Source organism: Salpingoeca rosetta (genome assembly GCF_000188695.1).
Source record: "Salpingoeca rosetta unplaced genomic scaffold supercont1.13, whole genome shotgun sequence".
Taxonomy (NCBI): Eukaryota; class Choanoflagellata; order Craspedida; family Salpingoecidae; genus Salpingoeca; species Salpingoeca rosetta.
In genome coordinates this window covers 1,430,779-1,445,778 of record NW_004754921.1, presented here as the reverse complement: position 1 = coordinate 1,445,778, position 15,000 = coordinate 1,430,779, and the positions used below count along the sequence as shown (strand labels likewise).

Genomic DNA, 15,000 nt, shown 5'->3' with positions numbered 1-15,000 from the left:
CGGCCTTCCCCGCCGATGTTGAGCGGCCGCTCTTACCGCCGCCGCCGCTGCTGCTGCTGCTCTGTCGGGCGCCATCTCCTGCATCATCACCGCCACGACCACTGCTGCCATCATCATCATCATCATCACCATCAGCACCATCACCTGTTGCGGCGCGCTCTCCCTCCTGCTGTCGTTGCTGATCGTCACCACCACCATCACCATCATCACCATCATCGTCACCATCACCACTATCACCACGTGCACTGGTGTGCATCTCTGCTGGCTGTGCGTGCATGGGTTCCCGCACCCCAGCAGTAAACCCTGGTCCCCGTCCATCACCACTTGTCGACTGCACATCCACAAACGCATCATCTCCATCACCCCCGGTACCGCCCTCACCACCATGTTGCTGCTGCTGCTGCTGATGTTGTTGCTGTTGTTGTTGCTGGTGCTCCTGGACGGGGTGGGATGGCGGTGGCAGTGGCAGTGGCAGCGTGCTGCTGCTGATGCTGCTGCTGATGCTGCTGCTGATGCTGGACGGAATATGGCGTGTGGTGTCACCATCAACGTGCACGTGCTGCTGAGCAGTGTCCTCGTACCCAGCTGATGGCTGTGTGTGTGACAGCAGCGGTGGCGGTGGCGGGTACAAGTAGTGTGGAAAGGCGTGTGAGCCTGATGGTGGTGGCAGGGGCACCTCAGCGTGGAGGTGGGACACGTGGTGTGCATCACCAGCACCGCCACCATCGTGTGGTTGTCCGGCACTCGCGTGATGTTGGCCCTGGAGCTGGTGGTGATGGTGGTGATGGTGATGATGAGGGTGATGGTTATGATGTTGCTGGTGCTGGTGATGATGATGATGATGATGATGAAGTGGTGCCGACACCCCGGTCGCGTTTGCGACGTCAATCGTCTTCTCGTCGTCGTCATCATCATCACCATCGCCATCACCATCACCACCACCGTCGCTACCGCCGCCACACCGGTGCTGGCTGCCAACACCACTGCCACCGGCTGCAGCGATGCCATCCGCGCCGCCACCACGCCGCATTGCACTTCCGCGCGTTCCAATTGCGCCCACATCGACGGTTTCATATCCACCATCGCGCACCGTCGCCATCGCCGCACCCGTCATGCCGCTGCTGCCACCGTTGGCTGGGACACCTTGATGGCTGTTGCCTTCCACTTTGCCGTTCGCCTCCTCGTGCTGCTGCTGCTGCTGCTGCTGATGTTGATGTTGCTGATGTTGATGTTGATGTTGATGCTGCTTCGCAGCACCATCACTGCCCGCGCTGTGTACGTTGGCTGCCGTGCTCCTGCCGTCACCACCAGCCCTCGCCGCTGTTGCGGCTGCGTGGGAGCGCGTGTTTGGGAACGTGAGGTTATACCGTCGCTTCAGCCCCTGGAACCATCCGGCCGATGCCGTGAACCTTGCGTACTCGCTGTGGCCCTCCGCCACCAGCTCACGTGCCACCTCCTGGGCATACTCTGCACCGTAGTGTGGGTGCGTGGGTGCGAGGAAAAAAGTGACACACAGATGCGTAAACATGTGAGGACAGGCAGAGGAGGACAGGATGACTAGGAAGAATATACATGCATCCACACCATGTGTGTAAACCCCATGCACGTGAACCCCATGTACGTGAACCCCATGTGTGTAAACACCATGTACGTGAACCCCATGACACACGAACATCATATGAACATCACATGCACACGAGTGCATCACGTACACAAGAGCACATACGTTGGACGCGGGACCAGCTGATGGGCCGGTTTGAGGGCAGAGAGTTGACAAAGGCCACGACGCGGGGCTCCACAAGCGAATACTTTGGCGGGCGCTGCCGCTGCCGCGAGGCGTTACCGTCGTCCACAAGCGGCATATGTCCTTGGCGGTGGCGGCGTATCCAGTTGGACACAGCCGTCTTGGAGACGCCAGCGCGCTCCGCAGCCGCCGTGGGCGTGATTTCACCCCGGTCCAGCAACACGAGCAAGTGGTGTCGCTGAGCCACGGTTGTGCGTGGCCGCTTTGCTCGCTTCCGTCGGTTCCCACTGCCGCTGCCGCCCCCATCATCCTCGTCGTCCCTAGCACTTGCGCTCCGGCTGCCTTTGTTGCTGCTGGCGGCGTTCGTGATCGTGGTGCGGTTTGCTTCCGTGACAGGAGTAGCGGCGGCTGACGTTGCAGTGGTGTTGCGGACAAGGGTGTGAGAGACAGAGGTGTGGTGCTGTGCTACTGCTGGTGCAGGAGGGGGAGGGGGCGGCGGAGGGGGCGGCCCGACGGCTGCCAGGGATGTGAGAGAGGTTGCGGTACTGGAAGCGTGAGCTGGTGGGGGCATGCGCTGATGCGGATACGGGTACGCTGGTCCTGCAAGCGGCGCGCTTGGTGCACTTGACATGACCGCACCGCCAGGAACGTAGTACGGGGCGGGCGGCATGGCGTTGCTTCCACTTGTGTGTGGGTTCGGTGGCTGGTAGTACGTCAGCTGATAGTGATGAGGATGTTGCTGTTGTTGCTGTTGTTGCTGCTGCTGAAAGTGTTGTTGCTGCTGCAGCAGGTGCGGCGGTTGTGGCTGTTGTTGCTGCGACAGTGGCTGGTACTGGCGTACAGCCTGCCCTTGTTCGCTCTGCACCTGCATGCGTTGTTGTTGTTGTTGTTGTTGTTGTTGTTGTTGTTGTTGTTGTTGTTGTTGTTGTTGTTGTTGTTGTTGTTGTTGTTGCTGCATCTGAGGGTGCTCGCTGTCTTCTTCTGCTTTGGCGAGGGAAGCTCCGGACACAGGCGGTGGTGGCGGCGGTGGTGGTGGTGGATGGCTTGCTGTTGACATGGCCCAAACGGAGATCACTCACTCAAGCACACACTCAGGCACATGCATGCAGAGCGATGTGAGATGGGAATGACAATGATGGAATGATGTGTGGTGTGTGTGTGTGTGTGTGTGTGTGTGTGTGTGTGTGTGTGTGTGTGTGTGTGTGTGTGTGTGTGTGCTTGTGTAAGTGTGTGTGTGGTGGGTTGTGTGCCGCGTCGGCTGCCTCATATTGACTACAGTTTATGGTGTCGTGTTCAACCCTCCAATAATGAATCGGGTTGATGCTTCAGCGTTTCGGCAGGGTGGCGAGGTGCGTGACACCTTCTTTGGCCCCCGTGTGCCGCCCCTCGTCAAGGCCCTCTTTGCACACGCAAACGTCAAAGCAGCCTCCGCTTGCTTCAAAGGTGTGTGTGTTTGTTTGTATCTGTGTGTGTATCTGTGTGTGTGTGTTTTTGTTTGTGTGTTTGTTTGTATCTGTGTGTGTGCGTGTGTTTGTTTGTGTGTTTGTTTGTATCTGTGTGTGTGTTTGTATCTGTGTGTTTGTCTCTTCTTGTGAGTGGTGAGAGTCGTGACAGTGAGTGCTGACACACGAGCTGGCGCTCTCAACAGTTCTTCTCACTCCTGACTTTCGCTTCTTCTTCTTCTCTTTTCCGCGTGCCAGCGACACTGGCGGCCGTGCGGGATCAGGAGACCCCACATCTGGACGAACTTGCCGAAACGCTTGGCGCAACACAGGTGTTGTGTGCGTGCAGTGTGTGTGTGTGTGTGTGTGTGTGTGTGTGTGTGTGTGTGTGTGTGTGTGTACGCGCTTCGACACCACAGATGCACTGCTGCTTTTCACCACTGCTTCATTCACCTCGTTCATTCTGTGGTGTCATTCACTCGCTTGTGCGTTGCATTCTGGCATCAGGATGAGGTGCAGAGGTTACTTGCAGGAGCACATGCGCTGATCTCGGCCGTCACACAGATCCCGCCAACGAGGTTGAAACCGCGGTCACTGGAGGAGGACCTCGACTACCTCCAAGCACCGCCAGCGCTCAAGAAGCTGGTCATGCGGCTGGCATTCAAGGACAGGTGTGTGTGTGTGCGTGTGTGTGTGTGTGTGTGTGTGTGTGTGTGTGTGTGTGTGTGTGTGTGTGTGTGTGTGTGTGTGTGTGTGTGTGTGTGTGTGTGTGTGTGTGTGTGTGCTCTGGGTACATTTCAACGGTTTCCATGCAAGTGTGTGTGTGTGTGTGCTCTGAGTCCCAAGCGCGTGGTTCTTGCTACAACCCCCGCCCCTCCAATGTCTCACCCCTCTGGGATATCTCTCGACTGATCGGCAAGCTCCTCCCCTCTCGGTTATCTCTCAGACCTGATCCTGCGGAGCACTCGTCGCTACCATCCCTGGATCAGCTCAAGTGGCGTGTGGACGTCGCCATCTCCACCAGGTGCTGCTTCGAACACGCACTTCATTGCCCCGCCCCCACCATTGCACTCCCCACCTGGTCTCTTGCCCTTCTTCCTCTCTCTCTCTCTCTCTCTCTCTCTCTCTCTCTCTCTCTCTCTCTCTCTCTCTCTCTCTCTCTCTCTCTCTCTCTCTCTCTCTCTCTCTCTCTCTCTCTCTCTCTCTCTCTCTCTCTCTCTCTCTCTCTGTCTCTGTTGCCGGGTTCAATGTTGTCTCTTGTTCCACTTTCACGATGGAACAGTGATCCACCACTCACCACCACTGCATGGGCGTGGCCACAACCGCAATTTCAGCTCGTTGAAGCGAGTGCTGCAGCCAAGTGTACTCATGCAAATGCGCCTCTCAGATGGAACCCTGCGCACCTTCGAGGTGTGTGTCTGTCTGTGTCTGTGTGTGTGTGTGTGTGTGTCTGTGTCTGTGTCTGTGTCTGTGTCTTTGTCTGTCTGTGTCTGTCTTTGACTGTCTCTGTTTGTCAGTCCCTTTCCCCCTCACCCGAATGTCTTCTTCTCACGTTTGCTTCCCCTCATCCTCAACGACGGTTCTCCCACGTTCACAGGTGCCTGTTCACAAGTTCCACGAGCTTCGTTACAACACAGCGTTTGCACTGAAGGTGCGCGTCTCCTCAAACCGCATGCATACGCATACACACATCTTCTCTCACACACACACACACCCACACACTCACACTCACACTCACACCCACACACTCACACTCACACCCACACTCACTCACTTACTCACACACACACTCACTCACTTACTCACTCACACACACACACACACACACACACACACACACACACACACACACTCTTGCGTTCCCTCGCGCGCATGTTCACAGGAGATGATTGAAGTTGCTGCCAAGCCGGCCGTGCAAGGGGCAGCCCCACCAGCACACTGAACAGTGTGCATGTGTGTCTGTCTGTGCATGTGTGCATGTGTGTGTCTGTGTGCGAATGTGTGTGAATGTGTTCGCTGTGTTCGCATCAACCATCCCATCAATCAAGCAATCAAGCAAGCAAGTCGAGAGAAGAAGCAAGTCGAGAAGCAAGTCACTCATAAACAAGGAGGACACAAATCCCGTGCCTGTGCACTTGTGTGACCGACACACGTGGAAGTGGAAGACAATGATGGAGGAGGACAACACCCAAGGTGCCGATCAGGCACCAAAGCAGCAGCAGCAACGCGCAGCGGCAGATGGGAGCCGTAAGCGCCGTCGCAGGCCGCCAAAGAAGGTGAGCACACGGCGCACACACGGCTGTGTTTGCTGCAGCTTTCAAACGCGCACTTGCAGATCATGTCACTGAGCATGTCGCTGACACGCATCTTGTGCACGCGTCTTGCCGGCTTGCTCGCAGAACCCCAACGCACCGACAGTGCGGCCATCTGTGCTCGTGCACCCGGGCGACTGCGGTCCTCGAGAGGCTCTACGACAGCCGAAACGGAAGGTCGGGTTGGTGTTGCTCCCGCCTGCGCCTGACACTCTCGACTCAACCTCACTTCACCTCTGTCAACTGTGCACATGAACCCACGCAGACCCGTCTGCTTGCTTCTCTTGTCTCTTTCTTTGTTCCTGTCTCGCTTACTCCCTTCGACTTTCATCAACGTCACAACCACACACACAACACCACCACCACCACCATGCACTACCCACCATGACCACCGCATACAGTCTGGCAACAACAAGAAGTATCTGAAGGTGCTGCCGACTGGCATGAAGACGGTTACGGCGGCAACTTGGCGCTCCAACAACAACCTTCCTTCCCTGCCAGATGGCGTCGAGGAGCCCAGCCCATACTACACATATGAGGTGTGCCATCACATGTTAAGGTCTGCTGTGCTTGCTCGCTTCTCCACTCGCGCACATTGTTCGCTCAACCCGCTTGCTTGTGCATCGGCCTGCAAACAGGGCGTGTTCGATGGGCACGGTGTCAAGGTGCACCGAGTGCCGGACATGTACTGGCTACACTATCAGGTTTGTGTGTGTGTGTCTGTGTGTCTGTGTGTCTGTGTGTCTGTGTCTGTGTCTGTGTCTGTGTCTGTGTGTGTGTGTCTGTGTGTGCCTGTCTGCCTGCCCGTCACTCTGCTTGTTCGTGTCACTCCTCTCACCTCGTCTCCATCTGCTTCGCCAGGGCTGCTTTGGTAAGGCCAACCTGTCCAAGAGCGAACCCATGCACCACAAGGTTGTGCGTGACGTTGCTGCCGGCGTCGTCGAACTCTGTACGTTTACATTGTCACATGTGTCTGCTGCGCATGTGTGTGCGCCAGCTGCCAGCACAGAGGAGCACGCTTGCAAACACACACACACACACTCACACTCACTCACTCACATACACCTTTGCATCGATGCATTCACACCCCCGTCTGTCATACACACACACACAACACAACACAACACAACACAACACAACACATACACCTGCGCATGCGCATGCGCCTCGGCTGTGCAGTGACGGTGGCTGAGCGGCGCGTGGACCGTAAGCAACGGCGGGTGGAGCGAAACGAGCGGAGGAAACAGGTGCGGGCGAAGAAGAGAGAGGAGCAGCAGGCAAAGAAGAGGGAAGAGAAGGCAATGAGGAGGAGGGAGAGGAAGGAGGCCCACAAGCAGCAGGCCCATGGTGGCAATGGCGGTAATGGTGATGATGTTGATGGTGATGGTGGTGATGCTGAAAGCCGACGTGCCTCTGTTGAAGAGCGGGACAAGGAAGACGGGGTGGAGAACGACGAAGCAGAAGGGGGTGACCAGGGCGAAGGTGCCGAGGGAGGCAGGGAAGCAGCCACTACAACAAGCACAGACAAGGCCGGCGACGATGGTGATGGCGATGACGATGACGGAGGAGAGCAGGATACGGCAGCACCGGCCGAAGAAGAGAGACAAGATGAACAACAGGGCATGGAGGAGGCGGAGGAGCAGCAACAACAGCAAGTGGGTGGTGGTGGCACGGCACAGCCCACGACCACGACGATGAGCGCCGCCACTGCTGCCGAACGTGATCATGACGATGACGGCAACCTCCCGTCCAAGCGGGCGAAGCAACCGCAACAGCAAGATCGTACGCGTGACGGTGGCAATGATGGTGGTGATGAGCAGCCACAGCACCAACAGCCACAACAGCAGCAGCAGGAGTCGTCGATGCAGTGGGTGGAGGTGTCCGGGGACAACATTCCCCCCGAACTGCGCGGCCGGCAAATCATTCACGCAACACGCGAGGTCTTACAGCTCAGTCTTGTCGAGGTCAGCCCTGATTCCTCGTCTGCATGTGTGTTGTGTGTGTTTGTGTGTGTGTGTTGTGTGTGTTGTGTGTGTGTGTGTGTGTGTGTGTGTGTGTGTGTGTGTGTGTGTGTGTGTGTGTGTGTGTGCTCCGGTGGTTAACGGTGCAAGCACTGACGTCATGTGTGGCGGGGGATTCACTGTTGTTGGACGCTGGTGTTGCCTACAGGCATTTTTCTTGAAGCACGGCCTTGGGTGCCTTCGTATTCTCGACGAAGCAGGGGTAAGGCGGCAACAATGGCGATGGTGGTGGCGATGATTCTTTGCACGATGGGTGCCTGTGCCTCTGTGCACACTCTTTTTACGCCCGTTGACGCATGCGCACACACACTCACATAAATACGCGCACTTGCTCGCTCACATCCCCACGACGACGACGACCACCGCCACCACCACCATAACTGCCGTGCTTAGCGAGACATGTCCACGGTCGAGTGCTGGCGTGCATTCACGCGTGTGCAGCCGCAGTTTGTGCAGCGCTACGTTGTTTACCACCATCTTCGCAGCGCCGGCTGGGTGCCAAAGTCAGGTTTGAAGTTCGCGGCAGACTTTCTTGCATACCGCCAAGGGCCAGCATACTACCACTCAAGGTGCAACGCTCTGTGTGTGTGTGTGTGTGTGTGTGTGTGTGTGTGTGTGTGTGTGTGTGTGTGTGTGTGTGTGTGTGTGTGTGTGTGTGTGTGTGTGTGTGTGTGTGTGTGTGTGTGTGTGTGTGTAAGAGTGCTCACGTGTGGCCAGGGGAATGGATGTTTATTCAGGATAAGAAGCAAAAAATCCAAACCGTGCACAGACAGATACAGGCACCCTTAGTTGAAGACACATGACACGACATGAAAAGAGGTGAAGAGGGGGAAAAAGGAACCACAAAGCAACACGAAACACACACACACACACACACAGTCGCACGTTGCGTTTACAGTTCCAAGCTCTCGTTGAACTCGTCCACCTGGCCAACCATCTCCTCGGCAATCTTCTCGTCATACTCCCAAAAGCCGACCTTGTACCCTTCCTCAACGTGCTCAACCAACTTCTGCAGGCGGTGCTCGCAGTACGCCCGCAGGTTCATCACCTGAAACAAAAAAAAGGGGGGGGGGGTGGGGTGGGGTGGGGGTGGGATGGCGATGGCGATGGTGATGGTGGTGGTGATGGGCAAGGTGAGGTGAGGTGTTGAGGAGGTGGGTACGCAGGCGTGTAAGAGCAGAGATGCCAAGCGAAACATGAACACCACCGCTGCCGACAACAACGACAGGAGTTCCACCATGAACTTCTCCTCACCAACGATACCAACATCAACAATAATAACAACAACAACTTAAACAACTTAAACAACAACTTAAACAACAACACCACCTGCTGCTTGAGGTTGTGGAGGTCGTCCATCTTTGCAGCGCGCTGCTCGAGATACTCCGACAAGCGCTCCGTCTGCATCTGCAGGTCTGCCTGGTTCTCCTCAAAGATGAGGCACTGGGGCGTCTTCTTGAGGTAGTACGCAAACACATACGTGTACTGCAGCACACGGCGCGCCTGCTGCAGCGTCGCCACCGCTTGTATCAGAAACTGGTGCGCACGTGTCGGGGAGTAGAGGGTGGGTGGAAGCATGGCACGTGTGATGGAGACAGCCGGGGGGGGGCGGGGTGAGTGTGTGTTCATTAGAAGGAGAAGAAAGGCGGCGAAACTCGCCCAGTTCACATGAGCAATACACCACCACCATAACTGCAACGACAATGACACGACGACCGCCACAAACAACTGTCATAATCACCACCACCACCTCCTCCGCCGCCACCACCAACACAAACAACTACCCCACCTGGACTTCGACCCAGCCCCATCCCTGCTTCTGCATCTGCTTCATCTTCCAGTCGACGGCCTTGACGAGCTTCTCCTCAAACTGCCTGCTCGACTGGTGGTTCTTGAAGCGGTCAAAGTAAAACAGGTACCGCTTCAGCAGCGAACGCGACGCATCCACTTTCTCCCGCACAACAGCCGTCTCGCTGTCGTTGAACCGCGTGCAGTTGAACCACGACGACCCATGCGGCTCCCAGTCGCCAAGGCAGATCCAGCAAAACTCGTGCTTGCACTTGCGGCAGCTCATGTGGTTGCACCCGCCATTCTTCTCAATCACAGACGCGCACTTGGGGCACGGCTTCGTGTGCGCCTGCAGCCAGTTGGAAGTCTGGTTTGCCACCGCGGTATGTGTGTGTGTGTATATTTGTGTATGTGTGTGTGTTTGTATGTGTGTGTGTATGTGTGTGTATGTGTGTGTGTTTGTATGTGTGTGTTTGTATGTGTGTGTTTGTGTGCATGTAAGTGTTTGTGCATGCGTCGTGTGCGAGCAGTCGAGTACCCGTGTGCATGCTCTGGTGAAGACAATCAAGGCAGTGCGTTCACAGGGCTGCAGGTTCACATCACAGCGAGCGAGTGCATTGCGGATTGCTGTTGCCACCAACCTCGCTGTCGTCTGCGCACTTCTTCAGCCACGCCTTGAGCATCAAGCACCTGCACCCATGGCGATGGCGATGGTGACGGTGATGGTGATGGTGTGAGGGATGGGAAGCAAAGCTCAATCGCTGCTGCCGACATACGAAAAAGTGCCCGCATATTCACACATTGATACAACCACACACACATAGACACACATAGACACACATAGACACACGCAGACACACACACACGCAGACACACAAGCAAACACACGCCCAATTGTATACGCAAGGACGTACAAAACGGGTGTGTGGTTCTCCTGGCCGCACTGGAAGCAAAACTCAAAGCCGCACTTGCACTTGACCATCTTGCACTTGGAGTGGGGCGCAATGACTGCAAACTTGCAGTCGGGCGCAGGGCACCACCGCATTGTCTTCTTGCTGTCCACAATTGCATCTGCCACCCGCTCGTAATACCGCGCCAGCGTCTCTGCATGCGCTGGGCCCTTCAACAGCGACCTGATGCGCGTTGGGTGGTGGTGGTCGTGGTGGTGGTGGTGGTGGTGATGGTGACAGTGATGATTGTGGTGGTGGTGATGGTGATGGTGGTGAGTCGTGGTATAACGTGCACGCCGCATGGCATGCACTCTGTGCGCACACAGCAGATGGTGCAGGGTGGGGACGCACGTGACTGTCGATTCATCCACGAGAATATTGCAGTTGTACTCGGGGCATTCAATGCTCTGTCCGCAATGACACAAGATACAAATATGAGCGCAATACAATATGAAATGTGGAGCGACAAGCAAGCGCAAGTGCCGGCACTACAAGCGCGCACACACACACACACGTTCACACACACACACACACGTTCACACACACACACACACATACACACACACACGTTCACACACACACACTCTCACACACGTTCACACACACACACACACGGATACAAGAGCCCACAACCAGACCTGCTTTCCTTGGGAAAGGATCTTCTCTTCCAAATATGCAACCCAGCACTCGTGGCAAAACCCGTGCCCACACCCAATTTGCAACAGCTCCTGTGGTGATGGAGGCACGCGCAGAGGCAAGAAGACAACGCGGTCAGTCGACACACACACACACGCGCACACACACACACACACACACACACACACACACACACACACACACACACACACACACACACACACACACACACACACACACACACACACACACACACACACACACACGCACACACACACACACATGCACGCGCACGCACAAGCCAAAAACACCTCTTTGTTGTCGTTGCCACAAATACTGCACATGTCCTCGTCGCACTGCATGAGCGCGTATGGGGTGATGGCGGGGTCAGTGCATGCAAGAGGCACCACCACAATTGGCCCAGCACACCATTTTATATTCGCCACAGCCACACGGAACAACGAAACACGAGGCAAGGCTGGAAGAAAGCCGGTATCCGCAGCACCGACATGGTGGAAACGCCAACAGCGCTGCCTCACCTGATCCTTCATGTCCTTTGGCTGGATGCATCTTGCGTCTGCAAAGAGTTTGTCGTGATCCTCTGTCCAATACCTCTCCATTAGCTGCTCCTTGCTCCAGCCAAAGTGCTCCAACAACACTCTCGCCGTCCCATGTGGCAACTAATGCAGCAGCAACAGGTGTGGGAAAATGGGGCGTCAGGTGAAGCCATGCGAGTGAGACACATGGTGAGAGGCGAATCCAGGCGCTTGTTGTGTTGGTGGGTGGTGGTGGTGTGATCTGGAGCGACACAACAAGCCTCGAAATCAGTGCCAGCAACGACAAGGATGCAATGCAAAGAAAAAAACAAAAACAAAAAAAAAAAAGGCACATACAGCAACGCAGTGGTCCTTCATACACGCTCACCTGGAGGACAGAGGAGATTTCTTTGATGAGGTGTACTTGTTGTGCGATGAGTTCATCCGCTGTGATGAAGGTACATTGTGTCTCGTCGACAAGCAGTGTGGGTGCTCCGGATTCCTCTACACCAAACATGGCTTCGTCGTCACCATCGTCGTCGTCGTCGTCGACCATGACGTCGTCGTTGTCCTCGCCAAAGTCTTCGTCATCGCTCCCGCCAACAGGGAACTCTTCGTCATCGCTCTGTGCACGTTTGCATGCGACCATGTGAAATGTGCATGTGCATGTGTGCATGTGTGCATGTGGATGTGGATGTGGATGTGGATGTGGATGTGGATGTGGATGTGGATGTGGATGTGGACGGGACGATGTTGGTCTTATGGAAGCAAGCAAGCACGCAAGGAAGCAAGGAAGCAAGGAAGCAAGGAAGCAAGGAAGCAGGCAAGCAAGCAAGCAAGGATACGACACACACTCGGAGACACACGCTCACACACACGCTCACACACACACACACACGCTCACACGCATACACACACGCTCACATGCACGCTCGCATGCACGCTCACCATGGCCATGAAGGTCTCCTCGTCGTCCATGATGGTTGGTTGTGTCTGGTTGTCGACAGGTGTGTGGACTTGTCGATGCGTCGATGTGCCAAATGAACGTTTCTCGCTGTTGTTGTTGTTGGGGTGTGTGTGTGTGTGTGTGTGTGTGTGTGTGTGTGTGTGTGTGTTGTTGTCGTTTTTGTTGCTTGTCCCGACAGCTACTTTTTGTGCTGCCACTGACGGCGACAAGCGACACACAGAAATAAACAAATACCTGCCAACCACTTGCAAAAGTTACGCACACGACGACGACTATCAATTACACGGCAAGTCGAACCACACACCACTCACACACACACACACACACACCAGTCACCATTCCACAACCGCTTGCTTGCTCGTTGTGCGGGACACAACAACAACCGCCAAACAACGGCAACGACAACCACAACAACGCACATTCTCCATCTTCACTTTTGTGTTTCCATTCATTGCTTCATCCATCATCATCATCATCACAACATAACTGCATCGCCAGCCAGCAACCCAGCCAATCAGCTGAGCAAACCACCCCGCGCCACACCACCTCCATTCCAATAACAACAATCGCATAACCTGCGGGTTTTGAAAGTTGTCCGTTCCCTCCTCCTCCTCCTTCTCGTTCATTTCGCTCCAAACAAGAATTTAAGCACAACCACAAAGCACAACGCACAAAACACAAACAGCAGCACACCAACCCCCCCCCCCCGCCCCTTCGCTCTCGTTGCTTGAGGTCTCTTTTGTTACCCCCCCCCGGCCCACAGCAGCGCGCGTGCGTTCTTGATGTTATCCCATCCGTCCGCTTTTTGAGTGTGATTCATTTTTCCTCTTCACCACCCACCGCCACCGCCACCGCCACGGCCGTTTGTTGAAAGTCTTGACTGCACCCCAACCAGCCGTAACCTCTCCCTCCCCCCCCCCCGGCCAAACACCAAACCACACCAGCACCACGTTACCCCTTGTGAACGAGACCATACCGCCATGTCTGCTGAGCGTGTGTCGCCACCATCATCATCGTCGCCTGCTGATGCAGCCGGCATGCAACGCATGCTGGCCAGCAAGTTCCAACAGTACGGCAAGCACGAGTGCGACACGTCTTCCACAGACCTCACCACGGAGGTGAGCGCTGCCGTGCCTCCAGAAGACGACTACGACGATGACAATGATGGTGGCGACAAGCCTGCTGCCCCTTCTGCAGTTCACTGCAGCGGCGGCGTCGCTGTCTTTCGAACCAAGAGTTACAGCAGCAGCGACATCACAGGCGTCGGCATCGACGATGACGACGATGCCGCTGAAGGTGGCAATGGTGCCAACGCACGCCGCAATCTCGGCGCATGCGTGCCGGCGGGCGTTACAAGCGTCAACGCAAACACAGCACCAGGCTACGGCAGGAGTGTTGGCGCGCAAGATGCCGCTGCCGACGACAACGACGATGATGACAAGGACACCATGCGGGACATGGATGCAACCGATGACGATGCTGACGACGACGACGACGTTGACATGGACGATTACGACGAGGAAGAAGAGGAGCGGGAGCACCAAGCGTACATGGCGCAGCTGCGGGCGAGGATTGAGGCCAACAATGAACGGGAGCGCCGCATGCTCGATGACATTCACACCGTTCGCGACCACATTGTCGCCACGGAACAGCTGCTCCGCTTCATGCACAGGAAGTGAGGGCGAGCAAGTCGCGTGTGTGTGTTTATGTGTGTGTGTGTGTTTATGTGTGTGTGTGTGTGTGTGTGTGTGTGTGTGTGTGTGTGTGTGTGTGTGTGTGTGTAAGGTGTGTGGTCTCTTTTGTTTGTTGGTGTGTAGTCACAGCCCTCTTTTCCCCTTTGCCCTTTTTCTTTTTCTGTCCACTCAACGTGTGTTGTTTGATGCCAATGTGGTGTTTTAACCAAAGTATCAAAGCCAATGAATGAATGAACGAGAGCAAACGAACGAACGAGCGAGCGAACGAGCAACCAAAAGCAAGCAACACCTATCCCTGTGTGTGAATGTGCGAGTAGGCAACTTTCCACAAAGTGTTATCTGTTTATTATTTGGGATCTGCAGGTGGAATGCGGAATATTTTCCAATGTGGATTTGTAGAACCTCACTAAAGATGTACTCCCTCTAGGCTCATCCGTTGCACTCCCAGCACATTTTTAAATTAGGCGGATGTCCAGACTTGCAGTTAAAGGGTCACAAATATACTAGGGATGGTCTCCAGTCGTACACAATTGGTCGGTTAGCGCCAAGGGACACTTGATGCACACACACGTACACACACACACACACACATACACACACACACACATACACACACACACACACACACACACACACACACACACACACACATACAACAGACCTGGGTTAATGTCGTGTGCGACGAGGAGGGGGCCGTAATCAAGCGGCGGCGGGCGCGAGATGTACACTGACCACACACACACACACACACACAAACACACACACACATACACACACACACACAAACACACACATACACACACACACACACACAAGGGGGCCAAGGTGGAGTGGTGATGAGTGTGAAAGGAAGTTGTGATCACGCACACGCAATCACGCACGTCCACACACACACACACACACACACACA

General features: G+C 55.3%; 5 protein-coding genes across 5 annotated transcripts; 3 read left to right on the top strand and 2 right to left on the bottom strand.

The window, feature by feature from the left end:
* Positions 1 to 317: 317 nt before the first annotated feature.
* PTSG_12354 (uncharacterized protein) lies at positions 318 to 2,615 on the bottom strand (the record flags this gene model as incomplete). Its single annotated transcript, XM_004993556.1, has 5 exons — positions 318 to 331; positions 364 to 592; positions 677 to 766; positions 866 to 1,467; positions 1,727 to 2,615. The coding sequence occupies 5 exons, from the start codon at positions 2,613 to 2,615 to the stop codon at positions 318 to 320; spliced, it is 1,824 nt and encodes a 607-aa protein (XP_004993613.1).
* A 406-nt stretch (positions 2,616 to 3,021) lies between these two features.
* Positions 3,022 to 5,298, top strand: PTSG_05743 (uncharacterized protein). The gene is made up of 7 exons (XM_004993555.1): positions 3,022 to 3,187; positions 3,445 to 3,518; positions 3,694 to 3,857; positions 4,133 to 4,210; positions 4,521 to 4,596; positions 4,784 to 4,837; positions 5,069 to 5,298. The coding sequence occupies exons 1-7, from the start codon at positions 3,052 to 3,054 to the stop codon at positions 5,126 to 5,128; spliced, it is 642 nt and encodes a 213-aa protein (XP_004993612.1). The 5' UTR covers positions 3,022 to 3,051; the 3' UTR covers positions 5,129 to 5,298.
* Position 5,299: 1 nt separating this feature from the next.
* PTSG_05742 (uncharacterized protein) lies at positions 5,300 to 8,261 on the top strand (the record flags this gene model as incomplete). Its single annotated transcript, XM_004993554.1, has 9 exons — positions 5,300 to 5,462; positions 5,586 to 5,675; positions 5,900 to 6,037; positions 6,137 to 6,202; positions 6,360 to 6,447; positions 6,678 to 7,462; positions 7,668 to 7,721; positions 7,913 to 8,088; positions 8,237 to 8,261. Exons 1-9 carry the CDS (start codon positions 5,355 to 5,357, stop codon positions 8,259 to 8,261), a joined length of 1,530 nt encoding a protein of 509 aa, XP_004993611.1. The 5' UTR covers positions 5,300 to 5,354.
* On the bottom strand, positions 8,231 to 12,526 carry PTSG_05741 (ariadne protein). Its single transcript, XM_004993553.1, has 11 exons — positions 12,378 to 12,526; positions 11,818 to 12,054; positions 11,433 to 11,573; positions 11,205 to 11,249; positions 10,896 to 10,985; positions 10,609 to 10,664; positions 10,222 to 10,440; positions 9,949 to 9,997; positions 9,309 to 9,674; positions 8,849 to 9,055; positions 8,231 to 8,567 (listed from the first exon to the last, which is right to left on the bottom strand). Exons 1-11 carry the CDS (start codon positions 12,405 to 12,407, stop codon positions 8,412 to 8,414), a joined length of 1,596 nt encoding a protein of 531 aa, XP_004993610.1. The 5' UTR covers positions 12,408 to 12,526; the 3' UTR covers positions 8,231 to 8,411.
* A 65-nt stretch (positions 12,527 to 12,591) lies between these two features.
* PTSG_05740 (uncharacterized protein) lies at positions 12,592 to 14,132 on the top strand. Its single transcript, XM_004993552.1, has one exon. It carries the CDS (start codon positions 13,377 to 13,379, stop codon positions 14,073 to 14,075), a length of 699 nt encoding a protein of 232 aa, XP_004993609.1. The 5' UTR covers positions 12,592 to 13,376; the 3' UTR covers positions 14,076 to 14,132.
* The last annotated feature ends 868 nt before the right edge of the window (positions 14,133 to 15,000 follow it).

Coding starts and splice junctions, on each gene's coding strand:
- PTSG_05743 (XM_004993555.1), top strand. CDS start 3,052: ATGAATCGGGTTGATGCTTCAGCGTTTCGGCAGGGTGGCGAGGTGCGT. Junction 3,188..3,444: donor AGCCTCCGCTTGCTTCAAAG/GTGTGTGTGTTT, acceptor TCCGCGTGCCAG/CGACACTGGCGGCCGTGCGG. Junction 4,597..4,783: donor GAACCCTGCGCACCTTCGAG/GTGTGTGTCTGT, acceptor CCACGTTCACAG/GTGCCTGTTCACAAGTTCCA.
- PTSG_05741 (XM_004993553.1), bottom strand. CDS start 12,407: ATGGACGACGAGGAGACCTTCATGGCCATG. Junction 11,574..11,817: donor AAATCTCCTCTGTCCTCCAG/GTGAGCGTGTAT, acceptor CTGCTGCATTAG/TTGCCACATGGGACGGCGAG. Junction 8,568..8,848: donor TCCACAACCTCAAGCAGCAG/GTGGTGTTGTTG, acceptor TTTTTGTTTCAG/GTGATGAACCTGCGGGCGTA.
- PTSG_05740 (XM_004993552.1), top strand. CDS start 13,377: ATGTCTGCTGAGCGTGTGTCGCCACCATCATCATCGTCGCCTGCTGAT.